Source organism: Acipenser ruthenus, chromosome 11, assembly GCF_902713425.1.
Source record: "Acipenser ruthenus chromosome 11, fAciRut3.2 maternal haplotype, whole genome shotgun sequence".
NCBI classification, from domain to species: Eukaryota; Metazoa; Chordata; class Actinopteri; order Acipenseriformes; family Acipenseridae; genus Acipenser; species Acipenser ruthenus.
In genome coordinates this window covers 24,197,137-24,224,866 of record NC_081199.1, presented here as the reverse complement: position 1 = coordinate 24,224,866, position 27,730 = coordinate 24,197,137, and the positions used below count along the sequence as shown (strand labels likewise).

The 27,730-nt window shown below is 37.6% G+C and overlaps 1 protein-coding gene across 1 annotated transcript; it reads left to right on the top strand.

The window, feature by feature from the left end:
* The first annotated feature begins 399 nt into the window (after positions 1-399).
* On the top strand, positions 400-23,897 carry LOC117426542 (insulin-like growth factor-binding protein 2-A). The gene is made up of 4 exons (XM_034044213.3): positions 400-987; positions 20,408-20,601; positions 22,366-22,506; positions 22,626-23,897. Exons 1-4 carry the CDS (start codon positions 630-632, stop codon positions 22,773-22,775), a joined length of 843 nt encoding a protein of 280 aa, XP_033900104.3. The 5' UTR covers positions 400-629; the 3' UTR covers positions 22,776-23,897.
* Positions 23,898-27,730: the final 3,833 nt, after the last annotated feature.

The following is a 27,730-nucleotide window of genomic DNA, read 5'->3' as shown; positions in this document are numbered from 1 at the left end:
TTTGTGCAAAATAACATTACAAGAATGTGTATTTTTAAGGAGCATTTTTGTATGTGTATTTTTTAACGTGCTTTTCTGGGCTTGCTTTGCTTGCATTGAAATTAATATTGTAATCATTACCTCACGAAAATGATAATTTATCGGCTTTAGATATATTATTATTTGTATTATTATTACTATTTTTTTCAGCTCTCAAACGTTGAAAACGTTTTGTTAGCTACGCCACATTCAATTACGTGCCTGGTATCCCGGGTAATACGACTGGCATCTAATCTAACCAATGAAAACGCGTAAAAGTTCCAAACGCTTCTTTATTGGCTGATCTCTTCAGACTAGAAAAATTATGTGGGAGGGAGAAGTTTTAGAGGCGGGAGGAGGGAGCACATAATGACTCCTTTTTGCCTGATGTAGGAAGATGTCCTAATATGGACACCGTACCCTAGCTTTTACCTATCATTTTCACTAGGTGGCTTGGACCTGTCAATTTAGTATCCACGGTAATTTGTCAGTTTGTAGGACCTAGTAGGCGCCCTCCGCACGTCCTACCTGTTAGTCTCTTCAGTTTCTTACCTGGAGTTCCTCTCCCCTGTTATGTGCTATTAGTCTGTAGTTTGAACTCTGCCGGTAAAATGCTTTTATATATTGGCTGCACCTTGTTGGCATCTGTGTCCATCCTCGACACCTCACTTGGGGAGGTGGTGTTTCGTTGCCCGAGTTGTGCTGCAGAGCGCCAGGCTGGCTGCCCCGAGCGCAGGACGCCCTGCGCAGAGCTAGTGCGGGAGCCCGGCTGTGGCTGCTGCCCGGTATGTGCCCGACAAGAGGGTGAGACTTGTGGGGTGTACACCGCGCGCTGCTCCACTGGACTTAGGTGTTACCCGAAACCAGGCTCAGAGGTACCCTTGCAGGAGCTGGTGCAGGGACACGGGCGCTGCGGGCGAATACATGACGGGGAGAGTAAGGGGAGTAAAGAAAATGGAGCTGATAGTGGTAAGTAATAGATATAACCTGTTAGCTAATGAGAATTAATATATATTACAGAGGCGTTTGTTCTTTGGATACATTGACAAAACACGAATAGTTTGGCAGACACTATGAACTTAGCATGGAAGTTACCGTTTTTTCATCACCGTTATATAGATACACAATACAACCAATTTTTGTTAATCAGTTATTCTGTGTTATGTTTGTGTGTTTGTTTTTCAAGCACACTAAAACATACCCGTTTATTGTAACGGTATAGAATAATGTAATCAGTAATTGTTGAAAAAACCTTCAGAAATAAACTGTTGTAGCCTCACGTGCTGTAAATGCAAAATACTTTTTACCAATAAAGAGCTTTTCGTTAGTTTAATTTCCAGGTCAATATGTTTATAACTAATGATAACATGACTTTCCCAACACAAAATAAACAAATAAGGATTGATAATTCACAGGTCTTTGTACTATGCATTTAGAAGAAATGTGCAAATACAAACCGACAGAAAACTCTAATGTTATAATAAAAGAAACAAGAATATATCATTTAAGTTGAACTCGTTTAGAAACTTCAATGGATGTTCTTATCCTTTGGCACATTTAGTTATCAAAGCTGTTGACTTCAAGATGCGATGTGTAGAATACAATCAACAGCATTGTTATATAGATAGTACGAAAACGTGAATGGGCTGCAGATAGCACGATTGGGTAATAAAAAAAATAACAGGATAAATATGAACCATTATCAAACAGAAAAGAAGGATATAATCAACACTTTGATATTAAAAAAGCACGTGTTTTCCCCCATTGTGTAAGTGTATACAATTGCATTGATAAGCAATATTCTTACTTTGTGTCAAAACAAAACGAAGTAGATTACTTTATAACGCAAAAAAAGTCTCATTTTATCATTAAAAGCAGCATTGAAATAGAAGTCACTATACATAATACAGGCTGTGCCTTATTCATGGTGAACGTTTTTATGAAATTATGATGGCTGTAAAAACTTGACTGTTTCAGAGAAGAAAAAAAAAATCCAGACATTTTAAATTAACAATAGAGGTGTGTGTAGGAGATGTTGATTCAACATTCAAGTTGTTTATGCCTAGTTCTGAAACATCAGCAGTTTTGTATTTCAGGAAGCATAAGCTTAGGAAATCTGGCAGAATGTTAAGTACCGGTATAAGGATAGTTATTTCACCCAAATTGCTCTAAAGAACATGGTTACATAAATTAATCTCAGATAACACCTTGTTCCCTCACATTATTACCAGAGTCTATTTCTATAGGACCTGCCATTAACTTTAATAAACATATCTAACATATCATATTTTGTTTTGCCTGTGGAGCAGTATTATCTCTTAGTTATGCCCAAAGGTCCTTTGAAGTTTATTAACTTATGAAACCTAATATTTCACCTTCGTTTTTATACAGTAGCAAGAACATATATTTACCAGCTACCTACTTTATAACTTATGTTTTGTAAGGTTTTAAAATAGAAAGATATTTAGAAAATAAACATACTTTCTCTTCAAGAACAAATTATTATTATTATTATTATTATTATTATTATTATTATTATTATTATTATTATTATTATTATTTTTGTTTAAATAATCTAGTAGCAGCTTGTACTGCAGGCCGGGTTATAGGATGGCAAACAAGTAGCAGTAAACACGCCACAAGTGTCAATATAACCCATGCACAGGAGATTGCAGGCCTATACATGTATCATCTACTATTTCATTATTAAATTACAAATACAACATGTATTTTGGCTGAAAGTTCTTCAACAGTCAATATTAATGTTTGGATACCACTTGGAAAACAACTTGATACTAAGCAGAACCAATGGTCTTATCACTAAATATTTTATTCATCAGAACATTCATTAAATAACTCATTAGTTAAAGCTGTATATATAGGGCCCTGGACTAAAGATATATTCTATGCTGTATATTACTCTAAATATACTCTTATATTGGTGGATCGATTGACTGGTCAGTTTTGATTTGGTATGATACTGGGTGGCAGTGCCAATAGAAGTGTGTCAGTCGCACCCACCCCCAGGTTTGTCCTGTTTTGAAGTTCTCTGTCTCTGCTAATCAGTGAGACCTTTGTTGACACCAATTGCTGTTTTCAAATTTGAAGTCACACATAAACACCTGCTGTGTGAAGTGTAAAAATTTCAGGAACCGATACCCTACACATTTAGGAATATAATTGGTGGGTTCATTTTGTTACCTGTTGATGCTATATTTACATCTAGTTATGTCTGAATGAGTTTGAATCCCAGACTGAATATAACTGCATCTGTCTGGTTCGAGTGTGTCTAGTCGTTAACAACCACATGGAAGGTCATTGTTGCTGGAATATGCTAATCCACTATGCAAACTCTGAGTGCTTAGTGTTGATCGTTAAGCATGCAATGTGAAATGCTAAATAATTTATGGTGTTTGTAAAAACTATTTCCTCTGATTGGATTAAAACTGCAGCACCCCACAATTAGTTTAACACTAAAATATCATTCATTGGTGTCTGTTTTCCAGCCTTTATATGTACGAATGTACTTTCCTTGCTAGGATTAGTAGACTCTTGTTAGCGGTTACAAAGATAATTGTTCAAGAACCTGTATGCTCAGAGCTCTGTATTACTGCTGCTTAAGCTGAATGCATTAACATTTCTTTTTCCCAAGGCTACAGCTGTATAAAGCCGCTGGAGTGGAAAGATATATGGTGAGAAAGCAAAGTGGATAGGAGATTCACCCCAAAAGACATTGGCTTGTTGGGTGTATTGTTCCCAAAATGACTTACGATTTAACTTGTTCAGATGGTTTCAGATGAAGACACAAGGGATGAAGCCCATGTGAAACTATGTTGGAAGCCTGCATTGCAATGGTATACCAGTAAGACAATTAATATGAAAGTGTTGACGATGATGGATGATACCTGATATTGTATAACTGTATATCGCTGTAACCCAATTAAGAACTTGTTGAAACAAAATCCAGCAATGGAATGACCTGGAAGAGTCAAGGTTGCATACCCCTGGTTTAGTAGTTACAGTGAGGGCACTGGGAGACGGTGCCGCCTTGTTGTTGGAGCTGAGGGACTTGGAGGCAGTTTGGCCTTCTGGTTAGGGTTGAAGATATGGAAGTACTGATAGGGAATCAGGCCCACCAAATGGATCAGAAGACTGTGAAGCAGTGTTATTTGCTGTTTAAGAGGTAATGACTGTGAGGGCAATTTATGAGAGCTGAAAGTGAGACAGTGTGTAACCCAGGGATTAGCTTCAAAATACCATTGTTTCAAGTTCTGGGTCATTGTATTCATTTGTCCCCAACTAACACCTGAGAGTCTGTAAATCAGGGAGAAAGATGGAGTATATGAGCTTGTTTGTGTTTGGTATAGTGGACAAAGGAAAGTATAGCCTGGAACAATCCTATCGGACTAATACTGGATGTGAGGTGGAAGTTACCATTATACTTATGCCCTGTTCACACTAGAATTTTTATACCGGTATTGTTGCAGAACCATACCGAAATCTCTGTCCAGACTGGAGTTCTTACCGGTGTCATACCAGGTTTCATACTAGTACTGTTTCGTTACGATTCAGAACAGCTTAAGTGTGGACAGGTAAACCGACACGGTATCGATACAGTTAAGTCAATTTTGTGAAGCACGCGCACGTCTTGCCTTACAGTTTAAATACTTTAATCAGATTTACATTTTACTGTGAGCTGCAGTACATTTATCATGGCTACACCAAAAAAAGCCAAAATAAGTGACAAAATAATCTCCACCACATTAGTGATGATGACTATGGGGTAAAGCGTACTGCAGAGCAGTGCCACTCTAAAATAAAATCCCTTGTGAGGGAATAGCAAAAAGCAACAAAAAAAAAACATGCATTCCTAAAGCCGTGATGCAAGCCAGTTGTCTTCGCAACCTCATGCTTTTAAAGAAGGCTAATTGTTTTCGCCTTTTTGTTCGTCTCATTCTTTCGCGTTCTGCTCGTCTCTTAATAATGACTGAACACCAAAACAAAATACTGTACATGGACAGTTAGGACAGAAAGTGGTTTCGTACCGGTGTATTCTGTACTGAAACAAACTGTACTTGTATCATACAGATACAAGTGTGAACAGGGCTTTAAATAGCTGAATCATGGTTAATCTGTTCTATTGGAGACCCAATTATGAGATCAGTTTTCCACACTATCACATGTAGAGGTGCTAGGTTAACAAATGACATATAAGGTGCTATGTGGTTTGACAACTCTGAAGTCAAATGGTGTCATTTAGGCATGATGTAATTGGGTTTCACAACCTCTATTTTTCAAAATGGTAAAATGTCTTAGTAAATGTTCTGGCTATTGTCAAATACAAATAAACCACAATCCTATTGTGTGTGTGTGTGTGTGTGTGTGTATATATATATATATATATATATATATATATATATATATATATATATATATACAGTGCCGTGAAAGTATTTGCCACCTGTTTGCTTTTCTGCATTTTTGCACAATTTTCCAATTGTATTTGGTCAGATTTGTTTGTGGGTTGTAGTAGTATATAGAGGGAGTCTGAGAGAAAAAAATGACACCAAAGTTCAGTGCTTCTTTCATTTGTTTGGTGTGCAAGGTAATCAAACATGCAATCTTCAGGTGTGAAAAAGTTATTGCTCCCCCCTAGTTAACTCAACCCAATTAAAGGGATAATTAGGGTCAGCTGTTTGATTACTTTGGTTAGCCAGCCCTGCCCAATATAAATCTGACTAACTTTGGCCCTTACCATCAGAGTGAAGTTGTCAGCACACAGGTTCACCGAACCACAGTCAAGAGCCATATTGTCCAAATGGAGAAAGTTTGGGACAGTAGTGAATTTTCCCAGGAGTGGCTGTCCTGCCAAAATCTCTCCAGGAAGTCACAAAGAACCCTAGAACAACATCCAGGGATCTGCAGGCCTCTCTCACCCTGGCTAAGGTCAGTGTTCATGACTCCACCATCAGAAAGACACTGGGCAAAAATGGGATTCATGGCAGAGTAGCAAGGCGGAAACCATTGCTCACTAAGAAGAACATGAATGCCCATCTCAAGTTTGCCAAAAAGCACTGGAACAGTGTTCTATGGACAGATGAGTCAAAAGTGGAACTTTGTGGCCGACATGGGCCCCGTTATGTCTGGTGAAAACCAAACACTGCATTCCACAGGAAGAACCTCATACCAACTGTCAAGCATGGTGGTGGTAGTGTCATGGTTTGGGGATACTTTGCTGCATCAGGACCTGGACGCATTGCCATCATTGAAGGAACCATGAATTCTGCTCTGTATCGGAGAATTCTACAGGAGAATGTCAGGCCATCCGTCCGTGAGCTGAAGCTGAAGCGCAGCTGGGTCATGCAGCAAGACAATGATCCGAAACACACAAGCAAGTCTACATCAGAATGGTTGAAGAACAAGAAATTTAAAGTTTTGGAATAGCGTAGTCAAAGTCCAGACCTAAACCCCATTGAGATGTGGCAGGACCTGAAACGAGCAGTTCATGCTCGAAAAGCCACAAATCTCACTGAGTTGAAGCAGTTCTGCATGGAGGAGTGTGCCAGAATTCCTCCACGGCGCTGTGAGAGACTAATCAATAACTACAGGAAGCATTTGATTGCAGTTATTGCTGCTAAAGGTGGTGTAACCAGTTATTGAGTCTAAGGGGGTGATTACTTTTTCACACGGGGGCATTGGGTGTTGCATAACTTTCTTTAATAAATAAATGAAATGTGTATCAAATTTTTGTGTTATTTGTTCATTCAGGGTCCCTTGTATCTAATATTATGTTTTTGGTTGAAGATCTGATAACATTCAGTGTCAAAATTATGCAAAAATGCGTGAGTGTATATATATATATATATATATAATATATATATTACACACAGTGCCTTGCAAAAGTATTCAGACCCCTGACCAATTCTCTCATATTACTGAATTACAAATGGTACATTGAAATTTCGTTCTGTTTGATATTTTTTGAATTATTGAATACTTTTACAAGGCACTGTGTATATATATTATACAGACGTGCTCAAATTTGTTGGTACCCCTCCACAAAAAACGAAGAATGCACAATTTTCTCTGAAATAACTTGAAACTGACAAAAGTAATTGGCATCCACCATTGTTTATTCCATATTTAATAGAAATCAGACTTTGCTTTTGATTTTTTATTCAACATAATATTGTAAATTAGAAAACAAATGAAAATGGTATGGACAAAAATGATGGGACCGCTAACCTAATATTTTGTTGCACAACCTTTAGAGGCAATCACTGCTATCAAATGTTTTCTGTAGCTCTCAATGAGACTTCTACACCTGTTAACAGGTAGTTTGGCCCACTGTTCCTGAGCAAACTGCTCCAGCTGTCTCAGGTTTGATGGGTGCCTTCTTCAGACTGCAAGTTTCAGCTCTTTCCATAGATGTTCGATAGGATTCAGATCAGGACTTCAGAATAGTCCAATGTTTTGTTCTTATCCATTCTTGGGTGCTTTTAGCTGTGTGTTTTGGGTCATTATCCTGTTGGAGGACCCATGACCTGCGACTGAGACAGAGCTTTCTGACACTGGGCAGTACGTTTCGCTCCAGAATACCTTGATAGTCTTGAGATTTCATTGTGCCCTGCACAGATTCAAGGCACCCTGTGCCAGGCGCAGCAAAGCAGCCCCAAAACATAACCGAGCCTCCTCCATGTTTCACTGTAGGTATGGTGTTCTTTTCTTTGAAAGCTTCATTTTTTCGTCTGTGAACATAGAGCTGATGTGACTTGCCAAAAAGCTCCAGTTTTGACTCATCTGTCCAAAGGACATTCTCCCAGAAGGATTGTGGCTTGTCAATATGCATTTTAGCAAATTTCAGTCTGGCTTTTTTACGTTTTTCTGTCAAAAGTGGAGTCCTCCTGGGTCTTCTTCCATGGAGCCCACTTTCGCTCAAAAAGCGACGGATGGTGCGATCAAAAACTGACGTACCTTCACCTTGGAGTTCAGCTTGTATCTCTTTGGCAGTTATCTTTTGTTCTTTTTCTACCATTCGCACTATCCTTCTGTTCAATCTGGGGTCGATTTTCTTCTTGTGGCTGCGCCCAGGGAGGTTGGCTACAGTTCCATGGACCTTAAACTTCTTAATAATATTTGCAACTGTTGTCACAGGAACATCAAGCTGCTTGGAGATGGTCTTGTAGCCTTTACCTTTACCATGCTTGTCTATTATTTTCGTTCTGATCTCCTCAGACAACTCTCTCCTTTGCTTTCTCTGGTCCATGTTCAGTGCGGTGCACACAATGATACCAAACAGCACAGTGACTACTTTTCTCCATTTAAATAGGCTGAATGACTGATTACAAGATTGGAGACATGTGTGATACTAATTAAAGAAACGAATTAGTTTGAAATATCACTATAATCCAATTATTTATTATCTTTTCTAAGGCGTACCAACAAATGTGTCCAGGCCATTTTAGAATATCTTTGTAGAATAAGCAATAATTCATCTCTTTTCATAGCTTCTTTGCTTTATTCTATGACATACCAAAGGCATGCAAGTATACACGATAAAATAGCTTTTAATTTCATTACTTTTCAGGAGGAATGAAGCATTATTTCAATGAGCTGTAAGGGTACCAACAAATTTGAGCACGTCTGTATATATATATATATTGTGAAGGGGTTTAATCCTTCGGGTTCTTTTCCAGCACTTTAAATGACCCAGCCACACACAAAACTTGATTTTTAAAAGCGCTGTTGCGCTATTTTTTTAATAGTCACAAAAACCAAAATAAACAAAACGAACACTTAGCTCTTTTACGAGCACTAACTAACACACAGGTACACCCTGACTACAAGTGGGACAGCTAGGCTGTTTCCCCACCAAACAGTAAATAAAACCACATAGGTTTAATACAATACCCTTTACCTCACGACTGCTAGAAGCAGAGCACCTCTTTCTGCCTCCTTCTACTCAGCAGCCTAGAACAGACTGGCTGCTCTCTTTAAATACCCTGCACCTGGCTCTGATTTACAATGATAGCCAGGTGCAGGTGATAATTAACAATAAAACAATTAACAGAAAAACAATTAAACAATAAGCAAATTAACAAAATGTGCATACACACATGTTTTCTGCAGGGAGGATATTAACCCCCTCCCTGCTGTGTTACTATAATATATATATATATATATATATATATATATATATATATATATATATATATATATATATATATATATATATATATATAAATAAATAAATAAATAAATACATTTTGGTGAGATGAATAAACCACAAGGTTTTAAAATAGATATCTAATCTGTAATAGCAATATAGTGCACAATATATGTTGAACATCTTTTGTTTATTACCATTAATACTTTAATTTCTCAAATACAGCACTATGGGTGAGAAGTTGCTGCTGCTTCCTTGCATCTAAGTTGTAGTTTCCTTCCTATGTTGTAGTTTAAACTCACTCCAATGGCCTTTCTCTAGTCGGACCTATTTTAAATATTCGAATATCCAGAATTAACATACAGCAGTAATGCTCAATATTTTTTCAGAACTAAAAAGGGGACTAGTGATAATGTTAATGCGGGTAAGAACATTTATTTTAAAGCATATGACTTCAGGCATGTTTGATCCACTGATATGCAATCTTGTACCCTGTTTCCAGTAGCCACACTTAGCTACACCTCAGCTAGACCATCCAGCTGAGGTGTAGCTAAAAATGGCTGCCTACGTATCCACTGGATTTTCTCAGGTACACCTAACCTTGGAAGTATTTGTGCTACATCGGAAGTCAAACGGCATTCTGTGACACACAGCATACTTGGATTTTGTGGCTTTTCAGAAACAACAGTAAGGTTGAAAGAAGTCTTGTTGCTGTTTTATTTTCGTTATCCAAACTATTGACAGCCTTATAATTACTGATTTTACAGCAACTTTTACAGCAATGATGACCTGTACTTATATCATCGTACAGCTCGCATGGTAAGTATTTGTTGGGTGCTTATCTTGGCGAGAGCCGAGTTCAAATCAGCATGAAGTTTTAACATCTACTCTCGTGTAATGGAAATCATGTAAAGCTCGCGTGGTAGGTATTTGTTTGTTGTGCCGGTGGTTATTAAAAATGAACTTTCTGACCAAATATTCCAAAGTGCTTTAATTTCCTCTCCATCCCAAGGTAAACAAACATGTTATTTTCTTAGCTCGCTAGCGACCGCCATTGCTGCAGTGAAATCCAAAAACACACTGACGTTGCGTATCATGCTCAGTAATGACACTTCCGTCTGGACCAGTTGGGACTCCTCGGATATGAGGTACGAAACTGTACCATTGCAAACTGGTTTGGGACACACTGAGGTGCATCTCAGCATAAGTGGAAACGCTCTGGACTCCGGCGGACCAGCTGAGTTATACCTAAATGTGGCTAGTGGAAACGAGGCATTGTTTACAGTGCAAGGACCTGTTTAAGTTCTCCAAAAATTGGTTAAGAGGCATTGATTGTACTCTGGCTCAAAACCACTTTCTGTAGCACCAGATTTTCCATGGAGGTCCATATTTTAACAAGGTACAACCTTGCTTAGCTTTTAAGAGCTGGCTGGTATGGCTGCAGATTAGAATACAAAGCAAACATAATTTTTTTTATAGCCAGTTAAAAGAAGGGCTTTAACCTAGATTTAAAAACAGTCACTGAAACACTAAACCCATGGCTCCAGTCGACTTCAGCCTTGGGACTACAAAGAGACCAGCATCCTAATGAGACATTGATGGTTCATCTTGTTACCAGATCCCCTAGCTAGAGGAAATGAACAGTGATAGCATTGGTAGAATGCAAGTATTCTGTGTTCTATTGCGCCTTGGGCCATAAAACCTTGATGCCTACCAATGTTGATTCTGCATAGCAGACAAAATATTCAGAAACTACTTCTGATATCTGTTATTATTTATTTATTTATTTATCCATTTATATATTACAGGGCAGTAAAGGGTTACAATGGAAGCTTATGCAATCTTCTCCCAAACCTCCCAACTGGGCACTTTTCCTTCTGCCAAGACCAGAATCTTGATGTGGTTCCTCTTCTCCTCACACTCCTCACTTGCCAGCCCTCTCTTTCACACTGTCGCTGTGGTTAGGGGTGTGGTAATTACCGTACCAGCCCTGTGACTACCAGTCGTGCCAAGGCTTGCTCCTGGCTGACAGGCTCACTCAGACAAGCACAGCACTGCGGTTTTGTCTGCTCGGGGCTTCATTAAAAGCCTGTCAGTGTGTAATTAACAGGTGAGGAGGAGAGGCTGATTCTATCTCTCCTGCTCACGGCACGTGTGTCAGAACCTGTCTTAAAGAGCAGCCCTCGCAGACAGGCCAGGATTTAATGTGCAGTTTTAGGCCAGGGAGGAGGAGCAGGGATCCTCCTAGAAGCATGAGGAATTCAAGCGGTCTCTCGTAGGACCCGCCTGGGGCCATGAAAAAAATAGGTTTTTAAAGCCTGTCGCCTGCTCCCACACATATGCCCGTTTATTGACTTTACAGTGCATGGGATGGCTGCCAAATTGAGTAAATAAAATGATTACTCACAGTGGTATAGTGTTCTCAGAAACAAATATATTTACGTTAAATGTACTTGTTGTTATAATGAAATTTGTCATTTAATGTCTGTCAATCGTTCTTTTCCGTAACTCTTTCCTGTAGTTCTTTTACTAATTCACGCTACAAGTCATAAAGGTGTGCTCATGCAACTATTTGCAGAAGCAGGGTGTAGAAACTTCAAGCTATGTCACATCTCAAGAAACAAAGGGGTCTCCTTTTTCCAAATGGTGTATTTTTTTATTTGTTCTGGTATAACGTTGTACTTGGGTGTATAAGGTTTATAACCTCCTACTGCTGTAAGTAGTAGCAGAAGCATATCTTTTTGGCTTAGAGAGTGACGAAGTGGCGATCTGGATTCAAGATGGCAGGAAGCAGATACAAGAGGCATTCTTATAGCAATCTGTATTGCTCTATTCCAACATCACACTCATTAATTGCTTAAGTAAATAGATGGTAGCCTGGAGCTTACCTGTTATGGAGATACACTAGAGTACACAAGAGTAAAACATTTAACACATTTCCATTCAATGATGCGCCATACTAAACATTGGCACACATCACTAATCATCAGGTCAACTGACTGTGGTTGTGAAGGTTGCCAGATCAAACAACCAAACAAACCGATAATACCTTCACAGCCAAGTTCAACAACAAGGGATGAGCAAAAGGTTTTCCATAGACACTTTAAAAGTGCCCCCCCCCCCCCACTCCTAAAATGACTGCACATTAATGGCAGACTATTCCAAGGGCAGATTCAATCGTATATTACCCTGGTAGCTTTTCTTATAACATGTAATGTAAAATCAATAATTTACTTTAACTGTAGCTCATGGCTTGATCTCCATAGTTGGTAAACTACAAATTAATCATTGCAACCTATCATTAAAGAAGACATTACTTCTGTGATTCGTAACCTTCAGCCTGCTCTGATTACCTGTTATGTGTTCCCAAGTTATTTTCCTTTTTGAACTCCGATAACGCTGGGCTACTGAAAAGCCTTTCAGTTGTTGCCTTGGCAATGGTGAGCTTATACAGTATAGTGAGAGATGTGTGGGCAGCTTGATTGGGACCACATTATTCGTTTTATCATAACTGTCACTTTCAATTGTAATTCCTCGTTTTACAATCATATGTATCCCATGTAGCTGCCTAGGTCTGAACCATAACAACAGCACTAACTTTGACACCAGTTTTTACTGGTGCGCTACCTACTTTAACCTTCTCCCATCATACTGGGTGTAGCTTATACAGTTGCCTTGCACTGTTTATATGATTACCATATTTCTGCCTAGTTGGAATATATCAGAAGTCGGGAAATGTTTAAAATAAAACAGCAAATAAAACGCTTCTCGAAAAACCACATGGTGGCAGATGTGAGTCACCGCTGTGATGCAATTGGAAATATGAGGTATGATTGCATTATGAGTTAATGCAGCTATTTATGTTAATTACAAGGGTAATTACAGTATATATAGAGGGAGAGTATTCATATACTGTATATAGAGTGAGAGTATTTAAAAACAGCAAACTGCTCTATATCCAGGGAGAATCGGGATCCAACAGCGTAAAAAGTAATTGATAAACTAACTTGCTATTTTAATAATTAGCTTCAACATTTTGGCTTCCTCCTTCAAATAGCATGGTAGAAATAGCTAGGTAGTATGATGTTGTTCTTTAATGTATTAAGGTTGCACATTGACTTTAAGATGAATGTACACTCTCTGGCACCACCACTGAAGTTAATTTGAAGGCCCCTTCCGTTGAAACGTTCAGATGCTTTCAACACCTTATTGACAAGACAGACAGTGACCACTAAGGAACTGGGCAGCATATTTAAAACACACTGGTTAATTAAAAAGTAATGTTTGGAATATTTTGGGTCCAATGCCAGCAGTACTGTATTTTGCCACATCCCCAGATGGCTGAGATGGCCTAGGTGAGTCAGTTTGTGCTCTTGAGCTATCCCACAACCCTGCTGATCCTGTATTAAGAGTTTGAAAACAAATCTTACAAGTGAAACAATCTGTGAAAAAACACCTACCGGGTGAACCAACTGACAGATTGGAAAGGAGCCAGTTTTAGTTGGCTGGCGTCCAAGAGAAATTACCCAAGACACGCATGTACAGATAACCTGAAGCAATTACAGAGAAAGGCAGTTAGATAAATGTCATATTAACTTTGGTACGAGTGTGTGGGCTCTGCTATGTTTGACAGGCAAAAACATGAATGCCATTTTCATGTGCCTTTACATTTTTTAAAGCTTAATTTAAAGATTTGGTAATTTGTGAAGCTGTATTCATTCAAGAAGTCCGTTTTACTGATTCAGTACACTCACAAGCGCATGAAGTCAACTTATTGAAGTCTCCTTGTGACCTCATTGTTATTCTGTGAAGTTTCTGTTTTAGGTGTGTTGTGCACCAGCTTTATTGAAACCCTGTCTGTAGATATTGGCAAAGCTGATCCCCTTTCCTAAAGAAAAAAAGAGAGAAGGCTGCTCTGACACAAGGTTCATTTGTTTGACATCCTAATTCGTGTATTTCAGCAGCAAATCTGGCATATTTGGATATTACGTGTTTTATTCCTGGTTCTTTTGCCGCCTTGGTTGTTTTGAATGTTATATCAACAATACGATTCTAATCAGAATTCTGACTATCATAACACCAACTGCATCAACACGTGACAAGTGTAAAATGTATTACATAATTAGAAATAATTACAACCTTTTCAATGGTACTTTTCTGTTAAATGTTTTAATATATGTAAGCACCACCTTGGTAATTAAGAGTTGATTTGATTTACCTACTATCTAACTCGTCGGGCTAAACCAACTCCCTTTGAGTTGAGGGAGATAACGTGTGGCATAGGTTGGCTCAGCATATAAATGTAGTATTAACCTCAAAGATGCTGTATATAAACTGTGAAAACCCTGGAAGGAAGTTAAGCTGAAAGAGTAGAGGTTTTAATATATTTTATAGTAGAGGTATTCACCCAGTTTCTTTAGTTAGTTACCATAAAGCAGGCTCAGTGTTTTTTAATACTTGCTGAGGAAGATGACTTCTACAACCGAGTGTAATTATTGGTATGTTACCTGCAGAAAGGGTTTTTTCTGAACGTGCTGTGACAGCGCATTTCACACAGGTTTGATTAATCTATAATTGCAAATGTTACTTACTGTGAAATCATTAATCATATTTTCTTCATTGTTGGAGAAGTGCCAGTTGAATCAGCAGGATTTTATTTTTTTAAAGGAGGTTTCATCCAGGAACCAATTATAAATATAACAAAATAAGACATTTGAAATTATTTGTTTGCTCATCACTCTGTGGAGCTGCATATGCCCCTAGCAGGTGAATCTCAGCAAACCAAGTACTGTTGTGAATCATTCCAAGCCAACTAGACTCAAGGTAATGATTCCACCCTGATGAATCTGAATTGAACCCTCAATAGATACACAAAATATACCCCCTTGAAGTTTTGGGGTAATGGGGTAAAAGGTAGAACCATTGGGTCCTATTTACACAGCTTTAAATACTGTTTTAGGGAATTATTTTATTTTAAAAGTCAATTTTGAATAATTAAATAAATGCATTAAACCATTTTTATAGGGGGTTAGACATTTGTTAAAGAACTGTTTAACCTAATATAATGGTTATACTATACAAACTGCGTGCCTTTTAGTTACATTTTTGGATATTACGCCATCTCTGTAAATATTTGATACTTTATCAGGTTTGTAGAATTACCCGGTTAAATGTCCAAGGTTAAAGTAAGTTGTTTTCTTTTACTTCAGATCCACTAAAGGGAGAAGCATCATTTGTGTTTTTTCAATAAAAACAAGTCAACGTCTTTGGTTTATATAACTGATTTCCCAACTCAAGGTGAACCCATAGTATGTTGGAGGGAGACATGTTAGATTAATATGAGACCATATTAACCTTTCCTGACCGTGAACTTAGTGGTTATGAAACAAAAAAATACATCCACAGTTGTCTCAATTTAATTTATCTATCATCTATTTACTGAATCTATTTTTTACCTTGCAAATGAGAATGAATGAGAAACTGGAATGTCTCAGGTCTTTAAACTTTGTTTATACAGTACAGTACACTAGGTAACAGTTTAGGTCGCTGTAGAATGTTACTCTTGTGCACACAAAGGCATAATTTCACAAGATATATTGGTGTTGGCTGTGTCATAACGCTACAACAATACTGAGTGGGTTTAGCTTTACCAACTGGCAAGCAACTATCAGTGAAGTGCACTGTAGTTTCAATCCTCTAAAACAAGGATGCCAAAACTTTGACAATCCCTGCAACGGCTATTTATGTGCTTGGTGGCCTAAATTTGCTCCATGGCATGGTTTAGGGAGTCATCCTAAGGGTGTTGGCTGCTCTGGGACTGACCCCAGGAAGAGGCCATTTAACCCGTTCTATCCTGGATACCCCAACAGTTGGAAGTTGGTTTCACGTCTTTAGTAAGTCCATCTTTTGTTTGTGTGGAACTACACAAGATTAATCTTAAGTCAAAGAATAGGCAATTGGGTCCTTTTAACAAACAAAATATTATTATTTGTTTATTTAGCAGACGCCTTTATCCAAGGCAACTTAGAGACTAGGGTACGTGAACTATGCATCAGCTGCAGAGTCACTTACAATTACATCTCACCCGAAAGACGGAGCACAAGGAGGTTAAGTGACTAGCTCAGGGTCATACAATGAGTCAGTAGCTGAGGTGGGATTTGAACCGGGGACCTCCTGGTTACAAGCCCGTTTCTTTAACCACTGGACCACACAGCCTCCTAAAACATCCACCTTTACAATAGCTTTATTAATAGCTTTATAATATTAATGAAAGAGATCTATCAGATTATTTTTTTCTTTTATTCCATCAGGTTGAATACTAAAATCAGAACACATAAGAATCCTGTATAGCTTAAAAATTACTTTTCTTAACCTCCATTATGCCTAGCATTTCAATCCCACAATTTGCCCTATCCACTGCCAAGTATTCTTATCCAATTGTAACAGAAAAAAGGGTAAGCCATCAGCTGCCAAGTCAGTTTAGCTTAGGTACAAAGTGAAAACAGCAAGAAATTGGCTCAACAAGCATTGATATGAATCACTGAAACAACCTGCCTCACTGCTGCCTCCCCTTTCCTGAAAAGGAGGAACCTTGTACTTGAACAAACAGCTGGAGGACTTTGTTTTTGCAGCCAATTGCTTGGATAGCAGATAAACACACAACGCACTGGCTCACCTCTCCCTTTGTTTGCACTGACAAACAAACCTGTAAAGGGCCCCCTTTACAAAATAGCTGTCACTGCCTTTGAACGGCTCTCCAAACAGGTGGATAGAGAGCAGGCGCCTTTCCAAAGTTACAGGATCCTCAATTAAATCAAATTAACAGCAACCTAAAGCACACCTGTGTCTCAGTTCAAAAGTCCCCAGTTTTACTTAAGCTTCATTTAAGGTATTATTTTGAATTTGTTTGCTGTATCTGTGTCTCACATATTGTAAATCAGACCTGTGGGATTTTGTCAGCCTCTGTCACTTTTCTTTTTAAAATGTAAGGTAGAAAAAACATTTTCAGTAATCATATGTGCACCATACAGTACTTTAGTAAAGTCTGAAATCACTGTTGTGTCCCTGTCTGTCTTTTAGTTTTGTCCCTAATTCTGTATCTAAATCACTGTTCCAACTTTACTTTATTCTGTCTTCCTAATGTGAACTCAATGCGAAAGCTCCCAAACCCTGGCTCTTGTATGTGACAGACTTATCTGGTACTTGCATCTATTCTTATGTGGTGTGTGCCCTACTAACGGTTCAACTCCCTCTTAAATCAATGTTTTCTCTTATGTAACCAGTTCCTTTATGGGTGAACAACCTCAACGAAGAGGCAAACTTTGCAATTAATCAATCAACAGGCTGCATGTTATGTGTTCCTGGAACTGTAAAAGGTTGTTCTTGTTAATATTTACTAAAGAATAGTGTAATTGCTGGACTAGTGCAAGTTTCTAACCTTGGAACTGCTTATCCAGTTGTGCTGAAACTTAGTAAGTATGGGCCAGATATTTTAAAGATTTTGCAAATGTATGCAACTCTGCTTGTATTGTGAATATCTTGCATATATTTACAAGTCTGTGAAATTCAAAAGAGTAAAATTGCTAATATAGTAAGGCTCCAAAATGAATTCATTGATATGAATCTAAACTGACAAATTAATTGCAACTCAGACAACACCCAACAGATGCAGGTGTATTTGCATACGAGGTGAGAGAATGGCTCAAAGTGTTCAAAAGCATAGAAAGGGCCACTTTAGTGAAGAATAGTTTTTACTATTAGCTGACAGTGTCTTAGAAAATGAAGACAAATTGTTTGGAAAGGGGAAAAACAAAAAACTCCAAGGGTGAGAAATAAGATTTGGCACTCAACAATGTGAAACGTATTAAAAACTATACCAAGCGATTACTCCGTTAAAAAATATGAGTTTTCGGATTTGTTTATGCAATAAAATGCTTCCGGACCAAGACGGAACTGCCTGGACAGGGAACTAAAATAGGTCTACTGATTTGCTGCGATTGCGGAATGGCAGAATTAGGCATTGGGAATGGAATTAGGCATTTTGTAAATGTAATGTTGCATTGTTGTCTTTTTCTCCTAGCAACTCCAGTTGTCTTATTTTCTTTCTTTTTTTTTTTTTTTTGCACTGCACCCAGCCAAGTTGAGTTAATTCATCATGTGACTTCACTAATGCTTCTCTGCTAAAACTCAACATGACTGCTGCGGAGAAACTAAAATGCAATGTTTCAGCAAAAGACAGCTAAAACATTTTCTGATTATCTACATGAGGATGGTGTGGTACTGTTCTGCAAGTTTTGCTGTCATTCCATTGATCACGTATGAGGCAATACCATGAAAGAGCACATTACCAGTCATAAACACGTAGAGAACAATAAAGCAAAAAAGAGCAACAAATGCAATGCACTGCATTCTTCTATGCTAAAAAACTTAGACCTAAGGTTCTGCGCACAAGGCGGGGCTTTCTCGAAGTAAGTTAATTGCATATTTTATTATTGTTTAGTTTATTTCTTTCCACTCTATTCCATTTAATAAAGCTATAGTTAGCAATGTTAAACCATGACCGTTTAATTAAATTATATTAGCTGACGTTGAAGAAACAAGCTATTTTTCTAGCTATGCATTCCTTAAGGAAATGGATCTCTTTACTGTGTAAAGGATGTAGTCACTACACTACACACCGTTTGTTTCATAAAGACATTCTGTCTGGAGACACACCTCTTGTTAAACTTAGCAGATAACAAGAAGGCAGAATAAGCAAAGAAACAATTGAGAGAATTAATTATGTGTTTAAATTTGTCACCAACAATCTGTGGACCCATATTTTTTTATTTTTTTTATTTTTATTTTGCTTAATTATTCACAACTGCTCCAGAGTTGAGGAACAAGTTTTTTTTTCTCCTGCTACTATGAAGGAACCAGCCATTAAACTTTTCCCCCTGCAACACTGCCTCATCTAGCAGCTATAAGAAATACCAGAGAGTACATGCCAGATGTATTCAGAAGTAAGACATGATTTTGAGAGATCTATTGAGGCCACTTGCTTATTTTAAAAAGCCATTAGGATGGGATTAATGATAACAGGAAGTGACTCGAAACATCAAGAAGAAAACATTAGTTAGGGTAGCTCGTAGTGCATTTCCATACCAGGTTGCTCTATCAAATGCAAATGTTCTGTATTATTATTATTATTATTATTATTATTTTAGCAGACGCTTTTATCCAAAACGACTTATTGAGACCAAGGGGTGAACTATGCATTAAACTACTGCAGAGTCACTTACAATAAGAACTCGGTTTTACGTCTCATTGGTTTTATGTATCACTCACTTCCCAGACTTTGATAGCTCCCTGGTGTTTCTCCTGATTAATAATGAAAGTTAAGATTATTGAGAATACCTGTCTGTCTGTCTTTATGTATATACGTATGTACGTGAACATGTGAATAATTCCAAAGGATACAGTCATTTGCTTGACCTACATGCTGACAACTGTAGAAACTGAAATGTTTTGTAATAAAATAAATAGGGTGACTGAAACAAATGCTTATTCTGTATGAAGAATTTTTGTCTGGTGTATAAAATGCTTAGATTAGGGTATATAAATAGAGCAACTTCTGGACACTAGTCTCATCAACTTTCTTTTTTAATGAACTATAATATAAAACCATAATTTTGATAATAACATTCATTCATGGGTTTTGGTTGCTGACATCATCAAACCTTCTGATGTAATTTGAACATTCGATTGAATAAATGTGTTGTATTTATTCCCAGTTTACGACTAATCACTTTAACCCCATGCTTCTTATTACAAAACCAATATTTGCCAAACCCAAAATAAATCAATTTTAGATATTTTTTTCCTCCAGTTATTTTGTCCAAAATGGTATCCTATCTTAAAAAGGCAACTGAAAAAAAACAGCTTGTGATAAAACTTGCTAATTACTCATTTAGCATAAATTATCAAGTATGTCACAATCAGGAGTCTATTGGTCTGACACACTGTATGTGAGATTGTTTTATATATATAGAGAGAGAGAACCACTTATCCAATTTTAATGCAACTTGCTCAGGATCTTATTTTGCCTAGGCTATTGCTAGTACTGTACTAGTAGTGGGGATGATTAGAGGCTGTCTGTCTCTCCATCCAAAAGTTACTAAAGGTGGTGTTGGTAATGGTATATGTGTAATTTTATATCTAATTTCGGTAATTTCTGTTCAACAGCAGAGTTTCTTGATCATTCAGAGGTGAGTCTGACTGAGGCCATACCAGAGGGCCGCAAGACGAACGGTCAGCGGAATGAAGCAAAGGATTTGGCTGTGATCCGACTCCGGCAGACCGAACAGGAACGTCAGATGTCCAAGGGACCGAAACAGCCCCACACCCCAGAAGTCAGTAAGAGGACCAGACCAAAACCGGTCAGTGGTAATCCCACTTTACTGTATAATATTTGAAATTGGGGTTGTGATCTTATGTTTTTTGGTTTAATATTTTAGTCCTGTGTGTATATATCTAAGTTTAAGCCCATGCTACAGATATGTGGTAATGTAAGAGAAGGGGGCACAGACATTTGTACTATACACCAGCACACTGCCAAAAAATGATTTGTAAACTTGGTTGCTTTCTGCAAAGGAGAACCAATACGTCCTCAGCAAGCGCATAAAAGCTCTGTGTGTTATTCTTTCATGTCGCTTCTTTTTGTTTCGGCTGCTCAGTCAAGCACTGGGAGGCCGAAACGGAAGTTGACCGCTTAGAGCCTGGAGGAAGGGCTGCCCTCAGCCATGGATTCCCTGAGGTTTCCCCCTAAAAAATATGTGAGTAGTGGGTTTTTCCTTACCCGAGTGCTCAGCGGTTCCTATTTAGTTCTGCGGGGTGAGTGGTCGGGTTGGACAGGCTGGGCTGTCTCCCCCAGCGCAGTCATGCGCTGGGGGACGGCTTGTGTCTCAGCTGCTGTTTTTCATGAATTTCAATATTTGGGGGACAGGTGGCAGGGCGCCACTGTGGAGCACGTTCATTATTTATTTATTCATGGTTTGGCGGCCTCGTCTTTTCGGGGGAGCTGGTCACAGCCACTTCCTATCTGCGGCACTGGGATGCATGTAACTGTTCATGTTTTTCCAGCCGGCCTCGTGCAGGTAGTTGTCAGGCACCCACGGATGAGGCCTCCGGCCAAATTTCTTTTTCACTCGGTCCCTGAGCGCCCTTCACAGTTCATAAATCATCTGCAATTGCAATCATCATCATTCATTCATGCCCATTCATTCATAGCGGATTCTCCATTCTGAATTAGATCAAATTTAAGACCAATAAAAAAGATTTGAGAATAAAAAACTAAAATAATCTAATATTAAACTCTAATATGAGAACTATTTTTTTTTAGCTAAGACAATTCTTTATTTGGAGTCAGGTTTAAAAAAATAAAATAAAATAAAAATCTTTTAGTAGTTTTAGTCCTTTTTTTATTTTATTTGCTTATGGAAATTTATATATATATATATATATATATATATATATATATATATATATATATATATATATATATATATATATATACATACATACATACATACACACACACTCCCAGTAGGACTAAAAAGTATGTGGAAAAGTCTTTTTCAAAATTTCAGGAACAACCCTTCTTTGGGTACTGATATCATTTAAACACATGCTTCCTTAGAAGGTTCTATCCATAACCAAAGTTTACTTAGTTTACTTAGATTGATACTGTGCTTAACACAGTACAGCAGAGCCCTCTGTTGGCAAACAAGTGTTATTGTCAGTGTCTTTTTGTAACGTTACACACTTATCAATGCCTACAGATTATTAGACATTGCCATGAAATTATTCAAATACAACTATACAACCTTCGATGTGATGCCTGTCTTGTCACACACCATAGTAGAAATCCATATTTTGGGGGAATTAGATAATTAAGCTCATAGAGCTATTGATCGACAGTGGGTGGGCGTTTTCTGTGTTTTGTGGAACTCTTTGTTATAAAAATCAATCCAAGTCATTCACAAGTCACAAACATCCATGGCAATACCCATTTAAGAATATGTATAGCACAGAATGTGTGCTGGAAGTGCTTTAGCATGTAAATATCCCACCCAATCATTCTGCATTAGTAGTAAATGTGGCACTCAGCAGCAGAAGCATATATTTTTCTCTTTGCTGTGCAGAGTCTGTGTCAAAAGCAACTGGACCAGGTCCTAGAGAAGATCTCCATGATGCATATCCACGATGAGAAGGGACCCCTGGAGTTCCTGTACACAATGCACATGCCCAACTGTGACAAGCAGGGGCTCTACAACCTCAAACAGGTGAGCCGTCTACAGAAACACCTGCACCCTACATCCTTTTACTGTAAAATACCCCTGTTGTAAATAGGACTTTACTTTGTTGCATGCGAAACCATTCTGCATTGTCTCTTTTATTTCAGTGCAAGATGTCTGTGAACGGACAGCGGGGTGAGTGCTGGTGTGTGAGCCCAAGCACAGGGAAGCCTATTCCAAACTCCCCCGTGATGAGGGGGGACCCCGAGTGCAATCTATACTACAACGAAAATGAGGACCCCAAAAATAGCAAGTAATTCTGAACTAGCAGTACAGTGAGCTACATTTTGCAAGCAATATGGATTAATTATGTTTCTGTGTAAAATATAATATGATTGTGGGACACTGCTGCTTTTACAGGATATCCAATAAAACAAAAAATCGTTCAATAAAAATCACAGGAATATCAATGATGAATGATGGGCAAGGCCCTTCTATTGATCAACTGCAATCAATGACCACCAAGTTCTAAAGCTTATTCCTTTAGCTCCTCTGCAAGTGAAGTGCCATACTGGTAAATGTGCTTAATAGGGTACATGGAGGATGATATGCAAAGGAAAAATGTTTATGCCACACTATTTGGCCACTAGAGGTTTATTCAATAATATCGACGTTTAAGTAGAATTGAAAACAATGCAAAACAACAATGTTGTTGTGAATTATGAATTACTGTGCATAAAGTTTGCTATAATTTACCATGTTATACTAGCTGTATATGTTATTATAAATGAGTTGTACCTCTAGTGTAATTGCTTGTTATGGAGTTCATTTTAATGTCATATTTGCTACAATGCTTAGTTTCAATCAATGTCAAACAATTATGTGTGGTGTAGCAGTGCTCGAAGTAGCGACCATTTTTTTCTTTTGGCGACTAAATATTATTTTAGTCGCCTACAGGCGACCACTTTGTGCTGTTTTTTTTTTTTTTTTTTAAAACATATGCAGTTTTCTCAATATTTAATAACAATTTGTAATTTTCTTTATTATTATTAAAATACCTTTGGACCCATGTTAAACATCATATGGCTTTTTAGTGCCTACATCACTGGCGCATCTGTCCATACAGATTGTTATGTTACTGTATGCGGAATCTCTAGACACATAAAAAAAAAATACAGGAAAATTAATTTAAATATTTTTATTATGATTTTCACTACATCAATCTAAATGGAAGTGGCAAACTGATCACTCAATATACAAGTATGTAATTTATGTAAGTAGGTAAGCTTCACAGCCTACAACTACTGTACAATCCTCCAGCATGTTTTCGTCCCGGCATTACAGGACAGCACAAATAAAATGAAAGATAATAAAATAAAAATCAATTTAAAAAAATCAAAATTTTGCATACCTTTTGAAAATAAAGTTTAACAACAATTCATCTTTTTTTTCTTCTGTCCTCGTAGAAGTTTTTTTTTGTTTGTTTTTTTATTTATTTCTGATACAGCTTGTACATTGAGAGGTTTCCTGGCTTTATGGAGCGCCTGCTATCATACATTTTACACTAGTTGGTAAAGTTGAGTGCAGTGAAAAATCACAGACATGTCAACAAAAATCAAAATCAACTCAAAATCAATTATTGTAAGGTGACACTGGTTTTATGTTGGGAAATATTTTTAAGAAAAATAAAAAACTGAAATATCTTGCTTGCATAAGTATTCAACCCCTGTGTTGTGGAAGCTCCCAGTTTACACCGATGAAAGAAATTGCTCTAACGAGGACACAATTACCTTACCATTGGCATCCACCTGTGAACCATTAAAGTTGCTGTCACATTTTCTGGATAAAAACCCCACTGTTGAAGGATCATTGGTCAGGCTGTGAATCTGAAGGAAAATGAAGACCAAAGAGCATTCTACAGAAGTTAGAGATAAAGTAATACAAATGCATAGATTAGGGAAAGGGTACAAAATAATATCCAAGTGTTTGGATAGCCCAGTGAGCACAGTTGGATCAATAATCAGGAAGTCGAAGCTGCATCACACCACCCAGGCACTGCCAAGAAAAGGCCGTCCCTCAAAACTCAGCGCTCAAACAAGAAGGAGACTTGTGAGAGAAGCCACAGAGAGGCCAACAATCACTTTGAAGGAGCTACAGAGTTCAGTGGCTGGGAGTGGAGTAATGGTGCACCAGTCAACCATATCAAGAGCTCTGCATAACACTGGCCTGTATGGGAGGGTGGCAAGAAAGAAGCCGTTACTCAAAAAGTACCATCTGAAAGCACGTCTGGAGTTTGCCAGAAAGCATGAGATTGACCCAGCTGCGATGTGGGAAAAGGTTTTGTGGTCAGATGAGGCCAAGATAGAGCTTTTTGGCCAAAACTCAAAGCGCTATGTGTGGCGCAAACCTAACACTGCCCATGCCTCAAGACACACCATCCCTACAGTGAAGTATGGTGGTGACAGTATCATGCTGTGGGGATGCTTCTCTTCAGCAGGGACTGGGCATCTTGTTAAAATTGAAGGAAGAATGGATGGAGCAAAATACAGGGAAATACTGCAAGAGAACCTGCTTCAGTCTGTTAAACTGAAGCTTGGGAGGAAATTCACCTTTCAGCAGGACAATGATCCCACGCACAAGGCCAAAGCAACATTGGAGTGGCTCAAGAACAAAAAGGTGAATGTCCTACAGTGGCCCAGTCAAAGTCCTGATCTCAATCCCATTGAGAATCTGTGGCACTATTTGAAAATTGCGGTCGTTCAACCAACCTGAACAACCTGGAGCAAATCTGCCAAGAAGAATGGGCCAAAATCACTCCGACACTGTGTGCAAAGCTGGTACATACTTGCCCTAAAAGACTTAAAGCTGTTATTGCAGCGAAAGGTGGCTCTACCAAATATGAATGTGTGGGGGTTGAATACTTATGCAAGCAAGATATTTCAGTTTTTTATTTTTCTTAAATATTTCCCAACATAAAACCAATATCACCTTACAATAATTGATTTTGAGTTTCAGTGTTTTAAAATAAAATATCAAACAAAACGAAATTTCAGTGTACCATTTGTAATTCAGTAATATGAGAGAATTGGTCAGGGGTCCGAATACTTTTGCAAGGCACTGTGTGTGTATGTGTATAATATATATATATATATATATATATATATATATATATATATATATATATATATATATATATATTAGTATCTGCAACAAAATCCCAATAATAATAATAATAATAATAATAATAAGAGTACATTCATGTATCTGCTTATTGATAAAACCCATCTCTGCACTTCTGAAGTGTTACAGTATTGTGGTTATCATATTTTATATTTGTCTGTATAAATTATAATTGTAATAACAATTGAGTATTACTGTAACTTATACTGTAAGTACAACTATGTTTATCAACAACATGTTCGCTGCAGATGGTTCTTGAGATCCATCTTGCAGCTGCCAATGTACAGCAGTAAGACACTTTTCTCGTCTATCTATGCTTAAAGTTTAAGCGCCACTTCGGCAATTAAAAAAATTACAGCTGCTTGTCTTTCATACAGTCATGGTAGTGGCATCCCACAACCACACAACTCCTTGTCATTTGGGGAAAATGACTTATACAGTGTATGGTAGTTACTATTAAAAGCACGTCAATTACAAATGGAGATACTGTCTGACAGCTGTTTGTTTTCAGCAGCTCCGAGGCTATGCGTGTGCGCACCAACTTACCCGGATGTCCACGCAAACCTATTTAATAAAATGTCATCAAACAGACAGCAAAAAATACTGTCTTATTTCAAAGACAAAGAAAGTTACACCAATATCTCTAAGCAGCAGCAATACAAACAAAGCGAATGAGTCAGAAATTACAGAAGAACACAGTTCAAATTTTAACCCCACGACTTTGGAGTTTTTGTGTTCTGAATGTTTTTAACCAAAAGTTCACATGAGATTTCAGCCATCATTGTGCCAACAGTTCTAAGTGATTAGTTAACAAATCTGGGGTAATGTACTGCAGTTATTGTAAGCAAGCATAGAAATGAAATTACTGTTCACTATTACCTATTCTAAAGTTTTTCGACTGCCTTTTTTTAAAAATAAGTTGTTTTTTTTCTGTGCAAAACAAATCTGCAAAAGTATTGCATATATATGGAAATAAAACACTTAGAGATGCACATTATTGTTTAAGTAAAAATGTATACATTAATATTATATTATTTTGGACAATAGTTTTTATTTATATTTAATACATTTCAATGCAGATATGGGCAACCATTTTCTTTTTCTGGTGACGATAAAGAAAAAAAATAGGAGTCTACTGGTGCCTAAAATAAATGGCTTACTTCGAGCACTGTGTAGTTATATATCCCCTGGATTTTAACAGAATGTAGAGCTGCCATAGGGAGCCAAAGGACAGCCCTGATTCAACAAGTCTGAAAGATGTCTAAACTGTTCTTGAGCGATACATGCTCAATCCTTAATCATTACCTGCTCTAATTTTATCAAGTTAGGGGTGGAAATCTGGAGTAATCTGGACCCAGATTTTGTACTGGCTTGGATATGGAAGCACCTGTCAACCAATCAGTCTTCAATCTGTCAGTCTGTCAAGTCCATTTTGACTGAAATTGATTTGTAACAGGGATGTACAATATGAAGTAGTTATTTGATGTACAGGCCATTAAACAAAAGTGCATTCTACAGATGTCAGGTTTTACTTTTTTTTTTTTTGTCAAGCCTGTTGTAAATTTAACACATTTGTCACATCCAGAATGGTGCAAGAAAATGAACACATTTATAAATGTTTAGCAACTTTTGATTAGGGCACTCCTACAAATAGTTTAACAACAGACAGATTTTTTAAGTTTTCTTACAAAAAAATAGTAATTTTCATAAAACATTTTTGGATCTTTATCCTGCATCAGTGTGGCCTGGTCTTGTAACAGTATGAAGAAAATGGTGTAATGGTATACTGAGACATATATTAATGGCTGTAATTAAATTTGTATAATATGAGATTGTCCTAAAGTTTATATCAATGGCTCTGGAAGTTTTTTTTTTTTTTTCTTGAATCACTGTTTATCTTTGATGATATTAAGAATTTAGACTACAGTATTAATCTTACATTCTTCAAGAAAAGCAGGTTCTGGGGTCTTGGACGAGGTTTACTCTTTCTGTCCTCTCAGTTCCCATGGCAACAGTGCATGTAGTGCAGCACACATCTTATTTGTCACATGACTGTCAGATAAAATGAAAGTAAATATGGCATTTGTAAAAT

What these genes read in the sequence shown, in the direction of transcription:
- LOC117426542 (XM_034044213.3), top strand. Translation starts at nt 630, where the DNA reads ATGCTTTTATATATTGGCTGCACCTTGTTGGCATCTGTGTCCATCCTC. An exon ending in AGAAAATGGAGCTGATAGTG is followed by an intron (nt 988 to 20,407) that starts GTAAGTAATAGA and finishes TCTGTTCAACAG; the next exon opens with CAGAGTTTCTTGATCATTCA. An exon ending in AGAGGACCAGACCAAAACCG is followed by an intron (nt 20,602 to 22,365) that starts GTCAGTGGTAAT and finishes TTTGCTGTGCAG; the next exon opens with AGTCTGTGTCAAAAGCAACT.